Raw genomic sequence first — 27,964 nt, forward strand, 5'->3', positions numbered from 1 at the left:
TAGATTAATGGAAGGTCCCACTCTTACTTGATAAAAAAGAAAAAAACATTTTCTTTTTAATTATCTATATAACTTTTTTTTTCGGATTTTTCTTAAATTTCATTTCAAGAGAGAAGAAATCAGATTACAATAGGTTGGCATAGCCACCTACTAACTGAAGTTCAGATTGCTACTGCACTTCCTGCATGAAGTCTTCGTTTGTGATGGGCTGAAAATATACTTTAAGCATATGCCCATTCTCAGGGAGAATTGAATCTCGCCCGTCGATGGTTTTGACTTCTACATCCCCATTGTGGAAGACTTGAATCACCTCATATGGTCCCATCCAATGAGTATGGAACTTGCCTTTAAAAATTTTAAATCTAGAGTCGTAGAGAAGTACCCAATCACGTGGTTAGAATTGTTCCTTCCTGATAAACTTGTCATGCAACTTCTTGCATTACTACTGCACCAAAATATTCTGTTGAACAAAATCCCTTCGAAATTCATCCAACTCATTTAGCTGTAATAGGCGCTTCTATGGTGCCTCTGAGAGATCTAGACTCAATTGAACTGTAGTCCTGAAATTTTTTATCTGAAATTCAATCGGAAAAAGGACTTGTTTTCCATACACAAACTCATATGGTGCATGCCCTGTGATGTTCCTCCAAGTGGTTCGATAAGCCCATAAGGATTCAGTCAATTGACTAGCCCAATCCTTCTTGTGCATGTTTACTATTTTGGAGAGGATGGATTTGATCACCTTATCTGTGGATTCCACTTGGTGATTTTCTTACTGGTGGTACGGTGTAGATTTCCTGTGTTGAATCTTATATTGATTCATGACTTCCTATACCAAGTTAGAAACGAACTGCGGTCCATTGTCAGAAACAATTTCTCTAGGAACACCAAATCTAATAAAAATTTCATTAAACAAAAAATCAACAACAACTTTTGAGTGGCAAAAGAAACAACTTTAGCCTCTACCCATTTAGTAACAAAATCAGTACAAACCTAGATGTGCTTTTTATTTAAAGATGTGTGATTTATGGGTCCTACAAAATCAATAGCCCATTTTTCAAAGGACTCAATCATGACTTGAGTACATAAAGGCATTTCATTGGCTTGAACAGGATGACCCATTCATTGACAACTATCACAAAGCCTAACATATTGTTTGGCATCCTTAAACAAAGAAAGCCAAAAATGGGCAGTGTAAAATCTTATATGCAATTCATTTGTCAGAAAAGTTGCCACCACAAGGTTCATCATGGGAAAATTTTAAAATATCAAACATTTCTTCCTCCCTTACACATATATGAATAACAAAATCTGGTCCATTGTAAAAGAGGTCTCCCTGTATCTAAGATTATGAAGCACTTTTCTGAATAATATTCTGCTTTCATGAGCGGATAAGTGAGGTGGTGTCTTTCTAGTGACTAAATAGTTGGCTATGTTAGCAAACCAAGGAGATTTTGCTGACATAGAAAAGAGATGCTAGTCGGGGAAATCATCATCAACAAGGAATTGCTTCACCAAGATTTTTTAATCTAGAAAGATAATCAGCTACAACATTATACTTTCCTGGTCTATCAATAATTGTAACACTAAATTCCTGTAATAGAAGTAACCACCTAGTCACTCTACTACTAGTAAAAGGTTTATTCATTAAATATCTTATAGCAGAATGATCAGTATGCACATAAACTTCATATCCTATAATGTAATGTATGAATTTATTAATAACAAAAATAACGACTATAAATTCTTTCTCAGTCACTCTATAGTTAAATTCGGCAGGTGACAAATTTTTACTAATATAGTAAATAGCATAGGGCTGTTTATTCTCCTCTTGTCTTAAGGTTGCGCCAATAGCAGTGTTTGAAGCATCGGAGGAAATATGAAATTGAAGGGACCGGTTTGGTCCTCTCAAAACTGGTGCCTGTACTAATTTTTCCTTCAATGTTTCAAATGATTGTTGGCAAGCTATGGACTAGGTGAATTCGCTATCCTTAGCTAGTAATCGAAAAAGTGTGGTAGCAATATTTGAAAATTTTTCAATGAATCTCTGGTAAAAATTAGCATGTCCCAGAAAACCTCTCACTTCCCTTTGAGTTTTGGGTGTAGGAAGATGAATAATGACTTCAATTTTCCCTGCGTCTACCTGAATACCTTTGTCAGAGATCAAATGACCAAGAACCACTCCTGCTTTGCTCATTAATCCACATTTTTTATCACTCAAAGATGGGCCTCTTGGCAACATAAAAGCACTTTTTCTAAATTTTTAAGAGCTTCATCAAATGAGTTACCAACACACAGAAAGATCATCCATATGAATCTCAACACATTCAATATCAACAAAAATGGTCAGCACAACCCTTTGAAAGGTAGCGGATGCATTACACAACCCGAAAGAAAGCACTCGGTAGGAAAATTTACCCCTAGCGCATGTGAAGGTGGTTATGTCTTGATCTGAGGGTGCGATTTGGATTTGGTTATACCCACTGAAGCCATCTAAAAATGAAAAGTACTTTTTACCGGCAAGGGTATCTAGCACCTGATCAATGAAAGGAAGGGGAAAGTAATCCTTGAGAGTGGCTTTGTTTAATTCTCGATAGTCAATGCAAATATGCCATTACCCATCTTACTTAGGGACCATAACTAATGGAGAGACCCACTGGCTATTAGAAATGGGGTAGATGAAATTAGCATCTAAGAGTCTTTGTAATTATTCCTTAACAACATCTCTTAGTGTGGGATTCATTCGTCTCTAGGGTTGTCGGACAAGTTAGGCTCCCTCCTGGATATAGATATGATGAGTAAAAGTCTCAGGAGGAATTCCTTTCATGTCTTCATAACTCCAAGCAAAGGAATCCAAATGATCTCGCAACAAGGTAAAAAGCTGCTCTTGCTGACATGAATCTAGGTCTGAACTAATGTGTAAGGATTTCCCTAGACTAATTTCAACAAGAGTAGTCTCGGGCTTAAGAGTACAGGAAGATGATGCCACATTATGAGATAAGGAATGTTGGGAATCAAAGTTTTCTTGAAAATACGGACTAAAGATTTGGTGAAGTGTATCAAAACTAGGCATAATGTCTAGATTGTTCAAGAAATCTCACAATTCACCATCCTGAGAAGACTTGGTATGATGATGAATCGAAGAAATATGTCGGGTCTCCTCATCACTACTGTCATAATCTAACCATAAGGCATCATTACATTCTCGAATAGATCTAGCAGGTGGGTATAAGGTGACCTTTTTCTTAGAGTCTCCATGTGAAATTTACATATCATCAAAGTGACATCCAATATAAGCATAAGTTGTGGAAAGCCATGGTCATCCCAAAATCAAAGGGTGTCCTCCCAATGGATTCTTTGGCTAAAGCACAATTAAATCTATGGGGTATTCCCATGAATCTAGAGAAACAACCATTTTTCCCAATACTCCAACGGGCTTGATTTTAGATCTGTCTGCAAGTTCAGGCATGGTAGGTGTAGGATGAATATGGCCCAACCAAATTTGTTCCATAGTTTTCCTAGTCATCACATTGATGGCTGCCCCCAGGTCTATTAATACATTAGAAACAAGGATATCACCTATCTAGACATAAACAACTGGGTTTCCAGGATCTATATATTTCTCCATCAATACGGATCCGGTCATTAACTCAGCTGCTCTACCAAAAAACTGAATGGTCTAAGGTTCTACTCTCTTCCTCCCTATCATTTTAAGATATAATTCCTGAATGATCTTTGTACAGATGGGAATTTATCAGATAGTCTAAAGTAAAGGAACCTTTATACAGAGATTCCTTAATTCAAAAGCCAAAGTGGAATTAGGGTTGCTCTTCTCCATGACCAACCGCTCTGGATAGGGGGACTGGTTTGAAGAAGATGGTGAATCTAAAGGTATGGGAATGGGTTGAAGGGTGATATTGTTTTTTGAATGATCAAGAGTTACCTCCTTATTTTTCTCCTCAATAATCACCGTGGACTGTTTTTGTTTTTTTGGTTTAACCACCCTTCTTGATCTCAATTGAAGCTCATTCATCCCAACTGACAAGGTTCGATAGGTAGGAAGAGGGGACGGTCCAACTGAATGAATCAGTTGTATTGCCTTATTTATTAGGATTCAATACAGGTTGAGCATGTATTTGAGGTGGTCTCAATGGTGGTGGAAAAGGAAATGGTGGCAATGATTGACTTTGCTAAGGTAGAGAGGGAAAATATGGTTGTGAAATATGGTGTGGTGCATAGGAAGGAGGATATGATGGCATCTAAGCAGGATGTGAATGGTATGAATGGTTTGGCCCTCTCCATCCTTGTTGCAAAGGTTGAGAGGACTGTCCATGATCAAAGTGATTCCCATGCTGCCAACTTTGAGAGTGATTATTATTATTATAATAGGAATATGGAGGTGCATTATAGCCATAAAAATGTGGTTCAAGATCCATACATGTAATTACATGTGGCCAGTTTCTTCGTGCTCCCATGGCATATAATGGCTCAGGTTTAGAATGCTCTCCTTCAAGTACAAATTTTAATCTTGGTATGGAGGGGCACTCCTCGGTGGCATGGTTCTCTGAACAAATCACACATTTATTAGCACCTTTCATATTAGCACGACATTCTCATAAAGGATGTTTTTTCTATACTTTGGACAAAAAATAGACAATGACTCTTGTTATTTTCTAATTTTTTCTGAAATTTCAAAGAGTCTATTTGTTTGCTAACAATATTCATTATTTCAATTTTCATGTTGTCCATTTTATTTTCCAAGCCAATGATCATAGCATCTATAGATCCCAGTTTGTTAGTTTTGCTTCGACCTCCTCTAGTGGATCTAGATTGATTTCTGGAGAACTTCCTACACAAGTCCCAAATTTGTTCAAAAGTCTTCTGAGCAATATATCCTTGTCCTAACAAATTCATATTATATCTAGAATCCTCAGTAAGTCCTTGTAGGGACAAGGTTCGAATAGTACTTAAATCAAATTTGTGTTTGGACCTTTAGAGTATATACAAAATTCTCTCTAAGTAATCCTCCAAAGTTTGATCATCACCTTGTACAATAGTGAAGATCCGTCCTGCATTTCTCTAGTTTTATAATATTCCTAATATTTACTTAAAAATACTCTCTTCATTTGGTCCCAAGGACTTACAGTGTTTCCTCCTAGTCCCATGAACTAGCGCAAGGTTGAATCCCTGAGAGTTGTAGGAAACAACTTTAATTTCTGGGCATAAGAAGAATAATCATAACTCTGACACAATATGTTGAATTCAAAAATAAATGAATATGAGTCTTCGTGCACCTTACCATGAAGGTGTGGAAGAGTGGAAGGTGAAATATTCTTCATTGGTACATTCTCTTCTCAGTTCACTATTTTAAATCCAAAAGTGGACTGATCTTCATGTACCTAGTTTTCGATAGTCCCTTCTGCATGGTCTTCATGATCAACCATTTGTGTGCCTCCAATTGAACCACTTCTAGAAGGTGAAGGTTGACTGATGTTGAATTGAACTTTTCGGTTTCCTTTAGCCTCCTTCTTCCCCTTGTCGGGTTGTGTCACACCTGAATCACTATGTCCAAAATACATGTGGATTGTTCCGGCATGATGAGTCTCAGTTTGCTTTGACTTTCTACCTGCAAAGGAAGGTCCAATATGAGAAGAGATTTTAGATATTTCAGTATTTTCTCAGCCCTTGTTGGGCTTCGGATCCCTACTTTTATTAGGCATTCATTTTAAAAAATCAAATCCAAAAAAACAAAATTCAAATGCTTATAAATAAAAAGAATTTTTTAATTGTTGCATTGAAAAAAATTCAGCACTCGTAAAATCCTCAAAACAACAGAAGCATACTGCAGAAAAAATAATAGCAGACTTACCCCTATTGTAGAAAATGGAAAGTTATTACCAATTCAAATCACCTCCCCAGCAACAACATCAAAATGTTGAGTGCAGGAATTGCGGTCAGGCAGACTCCTTCAACACTTAATTTTCAACCCGGGGGTTTCTTAAACTTAGAGACGAAGCAGAGGAAATGCTAGAAATGATATGAAATTTTCCAAACTCTATTCCTACTTCCTTAATTGCAATCTTGCAGAATCAAAAAGAAAAGATAACCTGGCAATTTACACCAAAGATATTCTAGTGTTGGAATATGAAAGAAAGTACTTTTATAGGGAAATAAATGAAAGGAATTCTCAAACCTCTTGCAAAAACTATTTCAATAATGAAAGTGTAAGTCTATGTTTGTCTTCAGTATAGTTGTATGTCATGTTAATAATTGGACCCTTGAATATATCTGACTCCTTATAGATTTTTTTCCCTGGACTAAGCTATTATTCTTGCACTTCTGCAGTGTGTTTGCATTAGTACCAAAAAACATCTTAGGTGTTGGAAGTATATTTTACACCTGTACTGAAGATTTATGTCCTCATGCAGGATCTCTAAGCCCTAAGTCTAGATCACTTTTTTCCTGTATCAAGAGATTGATTCCTATACTGGGACAGAGGTTCCTGCACCAAGTTTCCCAGTCCTTCTTTCGAGAAAATAAAGAATGCATTAACGAGGAAAAAGAACTTGCAAAGGTGAACAAAAATTCAAAATAAATTCTTCAAACCAAAAGATGCCTCAACCAATCTTAATGTCTAGAACAAGAATTAATTTCCAAAGTCAAAGCGCACTCTTCTTTAATTAAGGAATTTATGCATGTAATCTAAAAGATCATTTAGTTATCACAGCAGACTTCAATCCTGTGATAGTTATCCACACAAACTAATCTTCACTCATAACCTTCTGAACTTAGAAAGATTACTTTTAAGAATAATTACGCATAAGTATGATCTTTCCTAAATGGCATAAAGTGTAGGCACATACCAGTGTGTTGCAACAATGTTTTATTTCTGATTATCAAAAGTATGTTTAATTCAAAATATCAAGAACACTTCAGAATGAAAATCATGCTTTTTAGAATCGCATTAAGACTCATCAAATACATATAATAATCAAAGGCTATTATGGTAATGAACCAAAGGAATAAATCTGCGAGACTGTAAATGCACTAGTGCAAGAATGTGTGCTTGCACGATCTAGGCAGAAAACAAGATTAAACTTCAAAGGAGAAAATATTAGGATTGAACTTTGCAGAAGAATAAAAGAAACATATATTTACTTCACACTTATACATACATACAGTTATACATACATATATGTATGTATGTATGTATGTATGTATGTATGTATATATATGTGGGGAAACTAGCCCCAAGCTCCAATGAATTGATCATAAACAAAAGTGGTCGCGTCAACATTCTAAAAATATTTTAGCAGAATCGGACCAACGTTTCTAGCACGACAGTTTGGAGGGATGTCAAACAAATCCCCACAAACACCATTGTTATTGGTGGCATATTTCACCTCCTTCCAAGTATGTAGGCCTCTAACCTTTAGCCTCCTAATCCTATATATTGAATAGAGGAGGTGGCTCTGTGGACCCGCCCTATGGTATGCCTTGATCAACCTATTAATGTTATCCAACATCAAAGAAACATTACACCTAGTAAGTGAACTAGCAGAGGTTGTATTCATCTCTCGTGCGATCCATGTCTACTGGGCCATAACAACCTCAACTGTGATAATGGTTATAGCTTCATTCCATTGAAGAATCAATGTTGAAATGTGATCCTCATTTTTCCCTACTAAGGGTCTGCAAATCATAAACATAATTTAACATATATAACAAATTATAAGCATACTAACATATACATTAAATTCAAACACATCAATTGAAGACGATTTAAATATTAAAGACAATTTCAAGACAAAAACATAAAATTTAAAGAGGATTTAAAATGCAAGAGGTGTACCTACAATAGGTGAAGAAGGTCCACTATTGATAAAAATATCATTAACAAAGATAACAACACTGCCTTTGACACTCAGACTGATGTAAGAGGGAGGATCTATGAGTGGAACACATGCTCTAGTTGGGATACATGATCTTTCATGAGACCAACCATGTATAGAAGATCTCCTAGCACTTTGACATACTGTGGTTGGGGGGTGTATGGGAGATGGCTCTACAAATTACATATATAATACATATAAACTAGTCCAAAAAAAATTGTTGACAAGAAAACCATTTATAAACTCAAGTAGGATAATCTAGGTTGAAGTCCTAAACTTTAGAGTCTATTTTTTGATAAATTGTCAACCAAATTATTGAGTTCCATGTAAACACAATCAAAAGAAGTGATCAAATCTAGCTTACACTTTTTTCGATTTCTAAATAATGCATTTTATTCAAAGAGAAAAAAATATGTAAATATATGTAAAAATTTGAAATAAACCTATTTGCAAATCTAGTAAAATTCCATGCCAACCAAATACTCTGTAAAACAAGTTGTTATGATGTTTGAATTTGACACATGACATCTACTAGGTGCAAACACATGAAGACAATGTTTCTAGTACAACACTCTACACAAAGAAACAATATGGTACAAATTAGAAAAGAGACAAAATGTTTATATTCACTTTAAATGGACTTTTAATCATCTGTTTAATTTATGTATCAATGATGCATTATTGAAACTTGATATATATATATATATATATATATATATATATATATATATATATATATATATATATATATATATATAATGCTATGTTACATTATATAGTTAAATAAAAATATATGAAGTGTAAGTTATAAAATCATTACTCAACTAATAAATTTATTAGGCCTTGAACTAAGAGATACATAGTTGTCATATCGTTAAATTAAAATAATTCTACAAATATGAGTAGTGGAAATTTTAAGGTAAATTACAGTTTATAGATAAATTCGAGTCTTAAAAAGTTGTTGAGCATCACCCATATTATGTTATTATGAAGAGCACATTATGTTAAATAATTATAAAACTATGTTAAATGTTATATGTGTGTGTTAAATGTTATATATAGTTAAATATTATAATTATATAGTTATATTTGGTTATAATATATATAATTCTCTTTTTGGACTTTTAATATAGTTAATATTTTATTTAAGTACAATTAATTTTTTAAAACAAATTACTATATTTATTATTAAAAACATATTTAAAATATAAATTAATTTAAATTTAAAATAAAAACAAATGAAATAAAAATTCGTATTTGATTTTATAGAGGTTCACCATGAGCACCATATTCATCATGTTAATCAGAAGCTCCTAATTTATTTATTTTTTGGTTTTAGTTTAGTTTTTTTGGCATATTTCTAGTGATTTTTTTTCAAAATTTAAAATTCATTTTAAATATCAAAAATTCATTTTTTTTTTTTATTTTACTTCACTAAATTCCTAAGGAAAAATTTTAAAACATAAAAAAACCTAAAAAATAAAGCTTTTACCATAGAAAATATTCATAATAAATATGCTACCATTGCAGATGGTTTTTTGTAGTTTTCATGGTGTTTCTTGTGGTTTTTTTGTGGTTTTTGTATAATGGGTTTTTTCAAACTCATTTATTTTATTTTTCAAGAAAAAATAAATAAAGGAGATAAAAAAGACAGGAAACCTACCTTGGCTTGAGCCTTTGGGTCGTTGGCGAGGTTTATGGGTAGCTAGATTAAGTTCCTACATCTCGGTCAAGCTTAGAAATACTCTGTCAAACTCCTTCTTCCTCGTGGTCTATGCAAAATGGCTTGCACAGACTGCGACTTGGGCTTTTAAATAAGAAATGGCGCTCGATCGAGCCATAAATATCGATCAAACCATATAGCTCGATTGAGTCTTAACTCTAGATTGAGCTCCTAACTCGAGTTAGAAGGTTTTTTCAAACACTGGATTGAGCTATTTTTAAGCCCCTAAACAACTCAATAGAGCTATTAAAATGGCTTGATCAAGCATCCATTTTTCACCAAAACACGCCCTCGCTTTGCCAAAAAGCATAACCCAACTCCATGCATATATATTTCGATTATAATAAGTTATTAGTAAAGGATATAAGCATAGTTTGTTTTACCTTTTCCTTTTTTTCTAGATTAAATTGTTATGTTCATTACCAATTTTGTGAGATGTTATTTTCTTGTAGCATAATTAAGGTTTTAATTTGAAATCAATGATTATGAGTGATGTGTGAGTTTCTTCCACCCAGAAACTTTACCACTTTACACCTCTATCTACAATATCAATAATATGGTAGATAGAGGTGTAAAGTGGTAAAGTTTCTGGGTGGAAGAAACTCACACATCACTCATAATCATTGATTTCAAATTAAAACCTTAATTATGCTACAAGAAAATAACATCTCACAAAATTGGTAATGAACATAACAATTTAATCTACAAAAAAAGGAAAAGGTAAAACAAACTATGCTTATATAACAAAAGGCAAGTGTCAAGAATATGATCATCCATTGATAATATGAATGTAATTAGACAAAAAAATCTCTTGTAGGCTACAAAAATTGGTACAAACATAACAATTTAATCTAGAAAAAAAGGAGAAGGTAAAACAAACTATGCTTATATCCTTTACTGATAACTTATTACAATGGAAAGTGCAAAAAATTATAATACCAGGTATTATTACTTTCATTCACTCAATAAAAGACAAGTGTCAAGAATATGATCATCCATTGCCAATATGAATGTAATTAGACAAAAAAATCTCTTGTTGGCTACACAAAGACAATATTGATCATGTCAAGGATTACCTTGTTAACAAATAAATAAGATGTAAGTACATCAAATAATTTAAAAACTAATAACAAAGAAACAAATATAGTATATGGCTGATGTATGATATATTTAGATGAATTATCATAACAAAATGACAACGTTAGGTGTTTGAAATTCAATTAACAAAAAGTCATCTAAGTATCTCAATTCGTTTACCCTTGGTAGTGTTTACATCTGAGAAGAAATGAAATTATGTAATATAGAATGGTCTAAAGACTAATCAAGTCAATTATGTAAACCATAACATAAATCAACATATGATCACACAAAATGAAAAGAAAACTGTAGACTCAAAATTTCATAAAACAGGATCATAAGGGCATCATGATCGATCAGTGCATGAGGTTCATTCAGATCATTAAAACATCAGTTTCTTCTCCTCAATAAATCGACCCCCTCAAATGAGAAATGAAGTCATTATATACAAAATTATACATAAATGTCTTAAAAACTATATTTTTAAAATGAAAGTTAATAACATAAATAAAATAAACTAAAGTTAATTTTGATAAACATTTATGTTCTTCATGGGTTTTTTTGCAAATTTTGATGTTTTCTTTGAAATGATAGTTGGTACTAGAATCTCCTAAATCAATGCATTCTTTTTCTTTGGAGTAGGAAATACGACTACAACGTATGCATGTGAATCCTCAATTTGTTCAACAATAGATAACAAAAATGGAATTGGCATGACAATATACAGAGCTAAGTCAGGGATAGTAGGTCACTCTAATCAGTTTTTAAACTTCATTGATTTATCCCAATCTAGATTTGATACCCACGACACATTTTTGAGCTTTGACCGAGTCACAATAAGTCTTGATCTGATTTGGTACCTGGTAGTTGGTAGTTGTTGTATCATTTTATCTAGGAGTGTTAGGATACTGAATTCCCTGGGAGATGAATCCATGATTTCCTGGCTAGAGATAGCTCCTTCCTCATTAAATGAGAAATATTTAAAGTCATGTCTTACCATTTTCAGTGCTACCTAGGAAGTTTGTTCTCATATTATTTTTCCAAATGTACGGGATAGAAAATATCTTAATATAGTTCCATTCTTATAGAACTTCAAATGAAGAATTCCAAGCCCTATGACCCTTGACCAAGACTCCTCCAAGACCAAGTCAAACTTCTCCCCTTCTTGCAAAATTAAACCAGGTCAACCTTTTCCTTGTAGAAACTGCAATTTCTCCTTCGACTTGTACTTCGGACCTACAACCTTGGACTGCAACTTTGACCTATAGTTCTTGGCCCCTACTGCAAAAATCCTAGATGGAACGTGAGAGATTTTATGGTGATTTTTACCTTCTTTCTGCTTCTTAAAAATTCCACTTGCAAAGGAGGCTTAATTTAACCCAAAACTTGGTTGTTAGTGATAATTGTAATCTGAACTTTCTACAATTTCAAAATTCCCTTATAACCTTCACATGTGTGAGAATGATAGCCCACAACTCTTCCAAAAAATAAGATTCCTCTTCATTATAATCTTCCTCTTCTTCGCTAGTTTTAGGTCTCCTTATCTTTACTTGATCGAACTTCTTGTGAGCTTATTAGATAGTCTAAAATGTGTTTGACTTCTCTCTTATATATAGGCTTCTAGAGAGCCTCATTAGGCTGACTTGTTACTTGCAAGTTGACAAGATCTTGGAGGGTCTTTGACTCTAATTTTGACTCAAATAATTTGTTATTTACAATATACAACATGCCCAAAAGGGTCTTCCATACATGAGACTGATTGAATAGACTTGTTGACTTAATGAAAATCCCTAGAAACATTGAATCGGTGCTTGTCCTATAAATAAAATAATCTTGAGCATGAAACCCATGCCTCAAGAATAAAAATAATAATTTTATTTTTCTCTTTACATCAAATACAGAATCATGTTTACACATGTCATTACAAAGACCAAATCTAGTTACATATTTCAGCACTCCCTCTTAACTAAGGAAATACTCATAATCCATACAAGGTACTTGGACATTCTCATACTGAAGAATTCTCATAAGAAGAGTTGGATTGGTAAGCCATCTGATAAACTATCTTATCAACTTCTACCAATACATCTCATTATACCAACCAACAATGTCACATAGAAAGGCCTTGACTAACAACTATATCTCTTCACAAGATCATATCATAATCTTGGCGATACCAATGATTTATAGACACCTAAATCATTGTCTTTCAAGACACATACCCCACCCGAGTGTTCAAAGGGTATGTCCTTTTAGGAAAATTCTTGTCTTGGAATAACATATCCTCAAGGAATTTCCTCTTTGATTACTCTTGCCTATTGGATTCCCTACCACATCCTCAAAGCGTATCAGAATCAATCTCATATGCTTACCCAATCCTCCATTCTTTCTTTATAAAATGAAGAAAATAATGATGTGTCTATCTCTCCCTCTCAACTATGGAGGATATACTCATTCATATAATGTTGGCATTATGATTCAGGTGTTGTCCTTGATGGCAACCCATTCAGGTGGTAGATCACTATTCTTGATGATCAGCTCTCTATTTTTAAGAAGGACGCACGCAATCTGTTCAGAAAGTGCGTCCCCGCAGGTATACCATGCAGAACCCGCGTCCAGGGACGCAGGCCAGCCATTCAGGGGGTGCGTCCACCTTGTGCACACATTTCAAGGCAGAGAAAAAGCACGTGGGGGTTTCTTGTGTGGTATCTAGCCGACGGTTTTGTGTTTCTATGATGTCGGCTCGTGGTATTGTTCCATGTTTTGGGGAGGAGCTTGCCTATATAAAGCAAAGGAGTTCATTTGGATTTAGCATCATCTTTGGTTGAATATCTTTTGGTGAGATCTAGTCCAGTTCTATGAGGGCGAATCTTCTAATGGACTGTGATCTCTATGGCGCATGATCAGATCTGCAGATCTGACTGTTTGGGCTAGTGCTGAAGTCTTCATATCTTTTATATCTGAAGGGACGCAGGTTCAGTGAAGGGCAAGTGCGCCGAGACGCAATACAGTAAGGGCTCAGGTGCGTCTCTGAAGCGAAAGACGCGGCGCGATAGTATTATTGGATGCGTCTCTGAAGCAAAAGACGCGGCGCGATAGTATTGTTGGGTGCGCCGGTACGCAGAGCAGTTTAAAGGAACAGTGCGTCGGCGCGCAGAGCAGCAGAAGGTAAACTGCGTCCAGTCGCAGGCCACAGAAAGGAAAATTGCGTCCCTGTCTTAAGATGATCTGTTGACTGTATTTTTCTGTTCATAAGGTGTTCTGGGTTAGTTCTGTGATTACTGATCTGATAACTGTAGTGGACTGTAACTGGTGTATACTTGTTGATCATTTGATTCTTCATGAAAAGAAGTAGGGGGTTGTAGCTCCCTTCCAGGAGAGACTGGAAAACGAGAGAGAGTTGTAGCTCTCTGCAGGTTGCAGCCTGCGTACTGGTAAAGGACTGCACCAGTACAAAATCATTGTAAAAGAATTTCTAAATTGAAAGAAGATAGAGACATATTGCAGCAGGTGGTTTTCTCCCACATTGGGTTTCCACCTTACATCTTGTGTTCTTTGGTGTGACTGTCTATTTTCTTTGTTCATGCTCATTATTTTATGGTACTGATATGCAAGAATAATTCAAAAGATCAAATAAGGAAGATTTGTTAAATTCCTAGATAATACTGATTCACCCCCCCTCTCAGTATTATTTCCAACATATAATAGGAATATAATCAAGCTCCCTCTTAACTAGGGACTTGCCCAAGCTCCCTCTTAACTAGGGACTTGTTTCCAAAAATAACTCTCTTCTCTTTGGTGGAGATCATGGTTCTATCAACTTCTTGTGGGGCTCATCTTCTTGACGTCATGAACTTCAACTTTTTCATCATGGAGTATTCATATTTTAGATATTATTTGTAGGACATCGACCATCTTCTTCATCACTTTCCCTTCAATGAACCATTTTGTTAAACAAATAGTCATGTCATCTTTATTTTCATAGGAAATTGATATTTTAGTTCACATATGGCTTGACTTCATACAACTACCTCTTTCAAGTCACATTTCTTTCAACATCTTCCATCCAATAACATGAGTGCTAGTTGTAGGTGACATCTACAACTCTCTTTTGGTGGCCCTGTAACAACCCAACCAAATGATTTCAAAAATAAAAAATGAACATCAAATCAAAATTACCTTTTTATGATGGCTTTTCTTTATGACATCAGCTTTATGCAACATCAACATTTTCATATGTATGACTCCACCTCCAAGATATTCAACACCAAGGGTCTCCTTTTTCAGAATTGATCAAGGTATTCATATCTGTTCTATGGAGATGTCATAGTTGATTCTTCTAATAATCAAATGTTGATGAGTTATCTTATTCTATAGTTGCATCTTTTCATTAACTCTTCTCCCTTTCTTTGCATATTGTTTTCTCAGAAAAATCTATAAATAGTTACTTCATCATAGGAATCATCATTGTCAACCACCTCATCTTCCATATGAGGTCATATTACGTTGATTTCATATTATCAATATGCAGAATAGTTCAAGGCCCATTATCTATTCTAATGGAAGAGATCCTTCTTCTTTTATCATACTCATGAGATCGAAGATTCAACCATGTTATTAGAAGCTATATAATAACATGCCTTTATCTATCAAATATATACATACCTTTTCCTTATTTTGTTCATCTATACTTCCTTATAGCAACTTCCTTTCCTTGCTTGAAGATGAAATTACTTCAAATAACTCAACTTGCTGCACATATTCATCATCATACCATACTAGTGGACCATAGACTATCAACAAGACATTTTCTCATTCTAGGTAGAGGGGAAACTTCTAATGAAGTTTCCAATGGAGGATCTTGATTACCCTCACCCTGTAAATTCTCCTTCCTAATGATGATATGTATGATGATTTATTTATCTTGTATCATGATAGATGACTTCCTTCAACCATACATCCTGCTACTGTGGTCTTCCTTAAATGCCTTGAATGGAGATGCCATGAATTACTCTCTTTCTATCATGATGACTGCTACAACCATGTAGACTTCTACTTTAGTTATCCTTTCAAGCTTTTATGACAATTTCATATCTATTTCAATTCTAATGCATCTTGATGCTAGAGATGCTTCCTATCACGATTACTATCTTCTACAAAACTAAAAATAACTAAGTGAAGGAGATTATCTCAGTCATAGTAGATATATTTCACTTCCTCCTTTGATTTCCTCTTTTATAATTCTTCCACCTCTTCGGTAACAAGGGCTTCATTTCCTTACTTATCTTCTTTTTGTCCATCTTAATATTAGGAAAATTCCTTTTAAAGTTCCCATATTCATTACATTCATAACATTATATCTTTGACATATCAATCTTCTTCTTTTTATAAGGACCAAACTTTTCAAACTTTCCTTTTCTCTTGGACATGGTAACATATGCTTGGACTTGTTCATTTGATCCAACGTCACTCTATGCTTTCAACCTAGTGTCTTCAATCTTACATAATGAAAAAAGTTCACTGAATGGAGTAGCTTCCTTCTTGCCATAAATACTTGATACAAATTTACCCCATTCATCACTTAGTGCATTGAGGAAAGCGGTGGCCATTTATTTGTTGGGCATTACTTCCCCTTACTCTTGTTGTTGTTATCTTATTTGTGACACCCTCATAATATATGAGGCTAACCCTTCCTCCTTTGATACCATTATCTAATATAGCTCATTTATCAAGGATGTAACTTCCCCTACAATTCTTAAGAAGAACAATTCTACCAACTTATCATTTATTTCTATTGATTTCTCCTATTTTGCTACATAAGGGACAAGGTGATCCTTGATTGATTCTATAAGGATTCTTTGAGCCCTTATTTCCCCTTTCATATACTTTGGAAATGCTTGAGCTTCCTATTGTGATGGTTTGGAGATTGAACCCTTAAAATGCCCAATAAATTCATTCTCTATGAGGATTAATTCTATCCTCTTCTTCCATGCAAGGAAATTTGATGACCTAACCAATTTATTTCCTTCCTTGTAGAATGAAGTGATTTTTATAGTAGATTCATACATATATATAAAGATAGTTACTTGTCAAGTGAAGATTCTCCTTTGATGATGATATCTTGAACTTGATGCCTTTATTTATGATTAATGATATTTGCTCGATTGAAGATGACAATACTTCTTCTTACTTCCTTGGGAAGTAGAAGTGTAGAATATGGAGACTTCAAGATGCTTCAAATGTGTGGTCCTTCTTTCTTTGAGTGGAGGTAAGGTCCTTCGTGAAAGTAGAGTCTTTGAGGTTTTCTTCTTGATGTTGCTTCTAGATGGTATGATCCTTGAGATGAGATGGGTAGTCCTCCTTAATTTTTCTTAGATTATTCCTTCAAGCTTCATTTTCTTGTCTTGTCACCTTAGCTCTGATACCATGTTGAAAAATCCAGGGCAACTAGATTAGGGTGATTTCTCTTGATTGATAACTGCTTGTGATGTATTTTAACTTAATTATATTTCTTATTTCACTTGATTATTATTATGTTTTCATCATCAAACAAATACCACACTATTAGAGAATAATTGAAAAAGAGGACATAAGATATAGGCTATCAACCAGGGCCAAAACCTCTCCTCTTGAGAGGAAAACCCACAAGAACTATTCTCTTCTTATAGAAATTCAAATGACTAATTCCAAGACCTACGAACCTTGACCAAGACTCCTCCAAGGCCAAGTCAAAATTATCCTCTTATTACAAAGTCAAACCAATTCAAACTTTCCTTGTAGCAACTGAAATTTATCCTTTGACTTAGACTTCAGACTCGAAACCTTGGAATGCATATTTGACTTACAGTTCTTGGCCCCTACTGTAGAATCCCTAGATGGCACATGTAAAATTTGATGTGATTTAGGCCTTCTTTCTCCTTCGCTTGAGATGACTTATTCTTCTTGAAAATTTAGCTTGCAAAGGATACTAAATTTAACCCAAACTCAACTCTTAGTGATGACTATAATCTGAACTTGCTGCAACTTCAAAAATGCCCCAATTCATCTTCTCATGTGTCAGAATTATGGCCCAAAAAACTTCTAAAAGCTTGAATTATTCTTCCTTAGAATTTTCCTCTTCTTAATTGGTTTAAGGTCTCCTTATCTTCGCTTGATCGAAATTCTTGTGAGTTTCTTAGATAGTCTCAAATCTAGTCGACTTCCCTCTTATATATGAGCTTCTAGAGAGCCTCATTAGGCTGACATGTCATCTCTAGGAGGCAAACTTCATTGTTTGATAGGCTGACTTGTTGCTTTCATGTTGACAAGGTATTTTAGGGTATTTGACTCTAATTTTGACTCAAATATTTTTTTATTTACAATATACAACATGCCCAAAAGGGTCTTCGATAAATGACACTAACTCAATTAAATTGTTGACTTAATGACAAACCCTAGAAGCACTCAATGGGTGCTTGAACAATAAATCAAATAACCTTGAGCATGAAACCCATTCCTCAAGAATGAAAATAATAGTTTTATTTTTCTCTTTACATAAAATACATAGAATCATGATTACACATGTCATTATGAATACCAAACCTAGCTATATATTTCAATAATTTTTGCCTCATATAGCTTCACTTTGTCAGGATCAAATTTTCTTGATAAGTATTCCTTCAAGGTTGTATCAAGAGTTATTTTTTAATATTTCCTATTTCATAGAGGCATCTTTGTTCCCTTTCTTTTGATTCCTTAATCAACTTGTCAAATTTGTCCTTTAATTATTTCCATTGAGATTCCTTCATAGTCAATGATTTTCCATTTCTGGCATCTTTTGTTTCGTTCTTCTTTCTATTGAAAGGTTTCGACCATGTTAGTTAGATTGTAATATGGATTTTTCATGCTCAACCTTAATTTCTTGCTTTCTTTATCTTTATCTTCCATTAGTTTCTTTGTTACCTTACCGTCTTCAACATGCCTGATAGTTTGATTATTTTGTCTTTGAGATCCTTTATCTGATTAATTTTAGTTCTAACAATAGCCTTAGCAAGATTGAGCTGTGCTTGGACCTCAAAAATAATGGTTTGATATTTTTTATTATTGGTTGTAGATTCTAGTAATATCTTGGCCACTACCTCACCTAATTTTCTATGCCAATCAATAGTACCAGTATCATTAACTTCGGATAGGTTGATGTTAATGGAAGTAGCTATGGAACCGAGTAACTACATATTTGTATTTTTTCCTAGATGAAGGATAGTAAAATTGAACATATTATTATAAAAGTTAGTCTTTGGTAAAAACCTTGGCCCTCTATTTGAAGTCATTTCCTTCATTACAACATCATCGGTGACTTTAGTTTCTCCATATACTGCCATTAATTCTTTACCTTTAGCTTTGTAAGTTTTTTCAGTAGTTACATTGTTATCAATTGATATAGCCCATTTTTCAAAGTCCTTTGGTTTGGTTTCTTCCAAGGTATATTCTGTAAGTTTCAACAATTCATCATTGGTTTTTTGGAACATGATTTCCTCCTTATCATCATCAATATTATCCTTTACTATCTTTATTGACAATTTTGTTTCATTAGGACTGATTTCATCTACCTTTCTCTTCAGAAGCTTACCCTGAGGGATACCAATTACTGTATATGTTTATGCCTTAATTATCTACTCTTCTTCCTGAATTGATGAAGATGTACTTTTCTTCAGAGGACCCTTTTTGACACAATCTAGATCAGCCATGGCCACTTCAGATACTTGCATTTCATCTAGATTTATATCCCTCTGAGAAGAAAAATCAGTGTTAGATAGTTTTTGAAGCTCATGTTTTGAGTCATTACATACACAACTAGACCAACTAGATTTCTTGCAATTTTTATAATTTAGAAAGGATTAAACGACCAAGACATCCTTTTCAAGACCAAAAGATAATAATTCTCTTTTAATAATTTATAGGGAATTTTTATGTTTGATCATCAAAGGACGTATGGAAAAAGGGGTCACGGCCAAAGAATTTTTATTTCTTGAAACAAAAAGAGACTCATTAAGATGTATTCATTACCTAGAAAGTTCTAAAGCAAATAACTAGTAAGGGAGGAACTTGGGAAAACAATATTGTTCACCTTCAAATCCATTAGCTAGGATGACAGAGTATTCACATAGAAGGAACCATTGATTGATATTGGTTTCCTTTGCTAAATATAAACTTTTCCTGGACCCCTATAATATTCTATTAGGAGTTTTCCATAAAAATTTAACCGATAGATCATTCAGATTGGTCCTGATGATGGATCCCTGTTGGGATTTGAAACGTTGACAAATATGTTTTCTACTGTGGATACTCCGAGAAAAACATCAAAAGAAATAAACCACAGATGCCTAAAATCCAAGATAGAAAGAGAAATGATATATGAACTTTGAATAACTTCCTAGAACTCTTCCAGAGTATAATTCTTAGGTATAGAGGGTCTATCTGCTTTTCCTTTCCTGATTCATCCTTGCTTGTCTCTATCAATTTAGTGCTAGACAAATACTCAGGATAATTAAATAATACCAAGTGCAATAGATAAGTTCAGTGACTGAATATATGAAAAATAGGAGATGTAGTTAGGTCAACATAAATAACCCTAGCCACGTGCCCTCGGAAATTAATAGTAATTTCATTAGGGTTCATCAATATTTCCCTCATAAATATAAATATTTTCTCATCCATCCTCAAATCATCTAAGATCCTTGAATTGCTACTAGTAGTCAAGTCAAGGTTTGGTATAAGTGTTGAGAAATGGCAACAAGAAATTCCAGTTTAATTTGTCCTTGAATTAAAGTGTGAATTAAAATCGAATTGTATTCTCATAGAAACTTGTAAATAATTAATTAAGTTTAATCAACTTAATTAGTGTTGAGAAATGGCATCACGAAATTCCAGTTTAATTTGTCCTTGAATAATGAGAATTAAAATCAAATTATATTCTCACAGCAACTCGTAAATAGTTAATTAAGTTAAATTAACTTAATTAGCTTACGAATTTTGAGTTGGAAGTCTTTCTGTAGTCATGTATATGTTCTCCGTAAGTTTTAGGGGTCCAATATGAGTTTAAATTCAGTTGGAAATTAGGTCACTCAGTTTAATAAGTTAAGTTCAGTTAAATTAATTCGATACTTTTTGAGGAACTAATAGAGGACTAATAGTTAGTTAGTGAACTAGTGCATCCACTAGTGCTACTTCAATAAACTAAAGATTCCCTCATGAGAAAATAATGCATGTCAGTTCAGAGAAAGACCCAATTGAGACTAGAGTGGAGAGATAGTGGAGTGTAAATATCATGCATGCATCAAAGATTGATCCTATGTTTGGATTGCGTGGTTTTTGAAGCATGAATTACCTTTAAATATGAGCTATTCATCCTGGGAATTACACAAGAGATTGGGGCTTGGAGAGCTATTGAATAGGCTAAAGATTTAGCTTGAGCTAGCTTGTGAGCTGAGAGAATTGAGCATACTTGTGCGGAATTGTTGTATTGAGAACAAGCTTTGTATCTTCACTCATATTTATGATATATGCAATACAGATAGCGGGGTTTTGAGTAGTGGATTTCCCCAAATACATCTTGGGTTATGTGCCATTGATTTATCTTCTTCTTGTTCATATTGCTTTCATCAATCTATTGGCTTTCGATGGTTGAAAGTAGCGGTAGATTCTTGTCTTTTGCTTTAGTACATTGAATGAGCTTGTGAATCTAAAGGATTTTCTACATGGTATCAGAGATGAGAACAATATATAACAGGATATTTTGAAGTTTTTAGTTCTGGGTTATAGGTAAAATTAGAATTTGCATACATACTTCAGGATTGATAGATGGTGTTCTACAATTTGCGGCTCAAGTATGCCTAGGAAGGAAACTCAAATTTTATATCCTGGAGGGACAAAATAGAGGTTATTCTATAGGATAATGGCTTGAAGGAATTCATTGATCAAGAAATTCCTAAGCCAATAACATCAGATGCACAGAATTTGGCTGAATGGAAGAACTGTGTGGCGAACGCAAGGTGGATAATCCTCGAGGGAGGTCAATACAACATGGTCTCAAGTCTCCATGATAAGAAAACTTCTTATGCTATGTGGAAAAATTTTCCGGAATTGTATCGGAACAATAGTGACCAAAGGAAATTGGCACTAAGGGAAAACCTTCGAAAAATTAAAATGGATAAAGGTGAGACGATTCCAAAATACTTGACCAATTTCACTTATTGTTGTGATGAACTTGGAAGTGTTGGAATCATGGTTTTCAAGGATGATATGATGAGCCTTGCTCTTCTAGGACTCCCAAAGAGTTGGAATAGTTATTAAGACCATGTCAATGGTTGGGAAAAGCTTCCATATTGGGAACGACTGTGGTCAAATTTGATGTAGGAGGAGATCAAGAGGAACACCATGGATGGATCTTCATCAAAGATGGATGATGAAGAGAATTGTGCCTTAGCGATTAAGGTGAAGAAGGGGAAAGGGAAAGCTTCCTATTCCAAATCAGATTCTTATCTTGGAGGTAAGAAGAAAGACATGACAAAAGTTAAGTGCTTTCATTTTAATGAGCTAGGCCATTTTTCTACAAATTGTTCACTCAAGAAGTCCAAGAAGAAGTCCCTAAGAGGAGTGGTGGGTGAGGCTTTGGCCTCTCAATTTGGATTGGACTTTTCCCTCATTGCATGCATGGTGTCATCAATGATGGGAAGTATATGGTACTTAGATAGTGAGCTTCATTCCACATGACTAGGGACAAAGAGTTATTCAGTGACTTGGTGGAAAAAGATCTCTAAATGCATATCGATATGGGTGAAAATGGGAAGTATAGTGCTACTAGATTGGGCATGATTACTTTTCAAAGGGAGCATGGGGATCCACTCACCTCGAAGAATTTTATGTATGTGCCCAAGCTAAAGAAAAAATTGGTGTCCATTTCCATGCTTGAAGATAGAGGCTATGATGTAATCTTCTCAAAAGGGAAATTGTTCCTTCGACACATAGCCAGTGGTCAAGTAAAGAAGATAGGGATTCGGGTGAAGAATCTCTATAAGCTAGAGGTAGAGGAATGTGCTTCTTTGAGCATAAAAGCAGAAAGAGTGTTGTTAGTGCCTAAATCTACCTCAGGCTAAGAAAGGTAGGATCCAGGGCCAACATCAAACCACGCTTAACCTGGTATCTAGCCCTACCAGGTCAGGAGACGGCTCTCTCCAGGTCAATCTCAGCAAATTATGATCGATGAGGGCTTGAGATGACTGATAGAAATACTGATCTTAGGCTAGGTATATGTGTGAAAAAGTTTGATTGAATAAAATGATGTTTTTGTTGGCTCAGATGGAAAAGCAGATTTTGGGTGCGGGGAATGAGGCTCAGTCTTGTAGAGACCTCAATGGGGCAAGGTAGGCAATTTTTTTTGGCACTTAAAATCGAATGACATGGAGGGATTAGATAGGTGAGGATTTGAAGAGGGCAAGAGAAGCCATGGATCCTCTCCAAACAGCTGAAAACATCAAGAAACTAAAGCAAACTGTAAGTAAAGCACTACAATTTCAATGGATTCTACTTACACTCTTGTTTGTTTAGTTAAGAAGAAAAAATATAGATAATGGCATACATAACACATAAGAAAAATTCACAATTATAAAATAAAGCATTTTACCAAGACAAATTTCCACATGGATCCCAAAGAGTGCTACAAACCCTGGTCTCAATTCCTTAGCCAAAATGCTGATATGAGTGTACAATGAAGCTCAAGGCTTTCTCAAAAGTACAACCCTCTGCCAAATTCCAACCCCTACACTATGAAATTCATAAAATATATACATTTTCTCATCCTTGTACTAAGGGAATTGAGCTCAACCATTTTCTTCAAAATAGAATTAGTTACATTAAACTTGGGCCGAATTTCTGAAAATAGGTGTTGAAGATGAGCTCGTATCTCCTAAACCATAGCACCTGTTACAAAATGGAAAGAGGTTTTTGTAGAAGAGGTCATGATGGAGGAAAAATAATCTCTCAAATTTTGGAAATTTGTTTCCAGTTGCTCGAAATCTGTTCCACAAAATCATCTCTAAAACAAAAATTCATTAAAAATTTAAATCTATGAAAATGAGTTGTAAAGATCCAGTCACATATCCCAATCCATGACACCCGTGAATAAACTGAAAGTCTTTTTTGTTATATGGATCGTTATTAACAAAAACCTCTTTGGGTTTCTCAAAAACTGAGTTTGTACTAAACTTGTCATTGTGTGCAACAACTGACATCAAAACATGCATAACCAAGAATCACTCATTCATTTCGCTCATATCTTCTAATCCGGGAGCCGGTTACGAGAGTGTGATATATCGTTGGAAATATTTTTCCAAGCTTCTTCTGATGGACACACTTGTGACATGTTTTGTGCTGAACATCATGTGAAAAACATCTAACAAAACCAGACATAGTAAGAGCTCATGTTGATCCCTGGTGACATGCTGCGAAGACTAGAACTAACATCAACGCCATTGGGGATGGAAGCTCCTTGGAGGTGTCAAGAACATCATAGACAAAGTGCCTCATCCATTGGGCAATGGAGTCAAACAACTTCAAACCAAAAAAAGCTCATACCAATCCAAAAACATATAAATATTGCAACTTGTACATAAAGAAATACCGAAAACTGAAATGTTGCCTCAGACAGCTTATTTATGTACAAATCTAACCTACTTTGCTACAAAATTTATAGATCAAGTAATGTTGTAATTCCATATCAACCAATGAAGTAACTGTGACAAGAATGTTGTTTGGAAGTGCTCAAACCAGGACACAAATGTAAATGCTGACAGCCATACATGCACATAACGAGTTTGGTTGTGTAAAAGAAAATTTGATCTATCATTTAAACTGAAAAAAATTTCCATGTACGTTGCAATAGGATCGAAAAAACTAGACTCTGTTTGCTACCCAAACTCCTCAATACATGCTTCCAGCTGCAAACTATCAATGCAAATATCCACGGGCAGCCTTACCTTCTGTTCCTTCTGCTGAAAAAGGTCCCCAAAGAATGGGACTCGACAATCCAGATCCTAGGACTGTATTTGGGTCTCCAATTCAGTTAGATCTCCTTCAATTTTGATGTAAAACTCTTGCAAAAAATTGAGCTTAACTTCATGGCTACATCGACAGGATTTCAGATAAGAAGAAAGAGATGAAGAAAATTTCTCATCTACCTCATCATCTGTGCACATATCTTCCCATTCTATAAAACCTTGAATAGAGGGCACATCTATTTTGAATTATTCCTCTTTCTCCATCCATGTTTCAAGAAAGATATGCCAAAAATCTGCAAAGTACTTAATAGATTTGATAGGAAAACCTTCAATCCATTTTCTACATTTGCATTGAAACGAATCAAATAACAATCTGATGAAGAAATCTTCCTTTTTAACTCTAAGAATGTCCACAAATGTTTTAAAATTTTCTATATGTTATAGAGTCAAAGTCAGATCTTCCCCATTGAATTTAGGGCCATTACTCAAAATGTATGCATCCACTGGTAATTGATTATGAAAATCAGGAAGATTAGAAAAATTGATACATGAATACCTTGAACAAATAGAAGCAACATCTGAGTCCTTCATTTAGCTGGTGGAGCCACCATCAATACTTTGAAACTCGAGACTTCGAACAATGGAGTCGCCAAGTAGATGATTTCAGCCTTCATATGTGTCTGACTGCTGTCCACCATCAGCAATCAGATCTGAACTTGATTACAAAATTGTACAGGGGCAATTTGCAAGTCATATGTTCAGTTTATAAACTAGACCAGAGATTGACTGAAGTAGCTTTTATCTACTTGTGCTAATGCAAAGCAAAAGCGTTTCGAAGGCTACCTAGCTAATCTTCAGACTCTGTCTGTAGTTTATAAAATGAAGCACACTAACAAACAAACAATTTATTCCCCAGTATGGTCGCCACTATGTTAGTGCCTAAATCTACCTCAGGCTGAGAAAGGTAGGATCCAGGGCCAACATCAAACCATGCTTAACTTGGTATCTAGACCTACCAGGTCGGGACAGGGCTCTCTCCAGGTCAATCTCAGCAAATTATGATCGATGAGAGCTTGAGATGACTGATAGAAATACTGATCTTAGGCTAGGTGTATGTGTGAAAAAGTTTGATTGAATAAAATGATGTTTTTGTTGGCTCAGATGGAAAAGCAAATTTTGGGTGTGGGGAATGAGGCTCAATCTTGCAGAGACCTCAATGGGGTAAGGCAGGTGTCAAGCTATAAAAAGGGTCTCTTTCACCTCTAATTACCTCACATTAACTTTTCAATCTAGGAACGTTTTGTTATTTCAAAGAGTGTCTCAGTCTGAGGCTATCATTCACTAGAGTAATGCTACTAGTACAATGCTCAAAAATACAAGAGTAAACGGATGCTTTTTTACAGCAAACTACTTCAAAAGATTAAACCACACATTCAGAAAACTAAGCAATTTATCAGTCAAGGGTTTAGTAGCAGTAACTCATCCCTTTGTAAACTGATGGAACTAAAGGAAATCAGAGAACAGATCGTGGATCTAAGAGCCAGACAGTAAATGTCAATGCTCACTACAACCTTAGATTGTTCTTCACACCAAAATAAAAAATGACAGGAAATGGAAAGGAAGATAAGAAATGAAACAACAAGTAAGAAATAGAACAGCAAACCTGAAATGGAACAGCAAACAAGAAACTGTAACAGTAATTAAGTCTAACAAGTAGGAACACCTTAATCTACAAGATCAAATGCACTAATCGTGACCTACAGGAATCAAATGGAAATCCTTCACTTTTAAGGACGAATTGAACAACACACAAAAATGGAATAGCACTGATTAATGCTAGACTATAGAACAACGCTTGAAAACCATATATGCACACAACACACCTTAATAGTAACTTGATCTTGGTAAACCAGTTATCAATCTTAGTTATAAAGATTACGACTGTATTTCAGAATGGAACAGCAATGTCTATAGATTCAACAATCGCAAAGAACATAATCCCTAAGATGAGTTCAGTAGTACCAATGAAATAAGTGTACAACACAGATACTCTGTAATTAAACAACAACAGTATTCTGTAAAGACCGACAGTATTATATCAATGCTTAAAATAACAGTGATACATTGCAAAGTTAATACAATAGTTCTATCTTTAGAAACCTCAGTAAATTAAACATAACAGAGCATGTGATGTAAACTAACAAAACACATCAGATTACCAAATAACGCTGATAAGCAAAACACGCATAAACCAAACGTAATAGTACAGGAGCAATTATCCTCCAGGGCTGGGCCCTTAGCCTCCAGGGGTACACCACTTGAATTTATTCCAGACTAAGGGATGAAATAGCAACCGAGTTTTTATTAATGCATAAAACAGAATTACAGTAGATCAGCTCTCAATGAGACTCGATGATCAAAGTTTCAATCTTAAGAGAAATTACGTAAAACATAACGGACTCAACAGACCCTTTGAGCTAACAATGCTGCCCCTTTTATAATGGTGAAGGTGGAGATGTCTAGGTGCAAAAATAGTTAAAGCAGTGATCCCTCAGGATCAAAGGATCCTGAGGGATTCACCGAACCGTTAGTCCTCAGTTATCTCTTTTCTTTCTTGCGTCGAGCTGATATCTCCACTTCCTTTCTAGGGATGATTCGCTTTGATTTGTTTTGCCTTGTTTGCATACGGTTCCCCGTCAAAGGGACAACGGTTAACCCGTCCTTGTCCTTTCCTTTGGAACGGTAGTTTTTCATTTTTCCTTCTTCTTGCATAAGAAAATGACAATTTTCAGTGTTTTCATTTTGCACATTAATATCACAGGTTTTATTACAATTCCTTATCATTTTCCTAGTTCATGATGGCAAAGGTTTGTAAGTTCTAATGAAAAGATGCTGAAATAATTTCCAAAAACATACCTTCCTTAGTACTCCGCACACCCCCCTGCATACCCTTTTTCATGCCCTCATGAAAACATTGTATTTGACATGCAAGGCAGTGAGAGAGTAGGATGGAGATGGAATCTCATGTGGAGGTCTACAGCCATGATGCATAACTAGGTGTTCAAAGAAATGGCCTATCTGACCCTCAAGCATCTCATACAGGGCTTGGTACCCAGGTGCAGGCTGCCAAATAATTGGACTCTGAAACCAATATCTTGACCAGGATGGCCCTGCCCTCAAAATGACCTCACCATAGAGGTGCAAGCAGTTGGTGGCTAACTTAAAATTTTCATACTTAA

General features: G+C 34.9%; 1 protein-coding gene across 1 annotated transcript in view; it reads left to right on the forward strand.

Moving 5' to 3' along the window:
• Positions 1 to 4,150: 4,150 nt before the first annotated feature.
• LOC149228622 (FRIGIDA-like protein 3) overlaps positions 4,151 to 27,964 on the forward strand; it is a 128,802-nt gene continuing 104,988 nt past the window's right edge. Inside the window, exon 1 of the mRNA XM_089380818.1 lies at positions 4,151 to 4,277. Coding sequence (XP_089236944.1) covers positions 4,151 to 4,277 — 127 coding nt within the window. The remainder of the gene's footprint in view (positions 4,278 to 27,964) is intronic.

This window comes from Pinus tabuliformis, chromosome J (assembly GCF_031772625.1).
Source record: "Pinus tabuliformis cultivar Carrire ecotype Pingquan chromosome J, CPIR1, whole genome shotgun sequence".
Classification (NCBI taxonomy): domain Eukaryota; kingdom Viridiplantae; phylum Streptophyta; class Pinopsida; order Pinales; family Pinaceae; genus Pinus; species Pinus tabuliformis.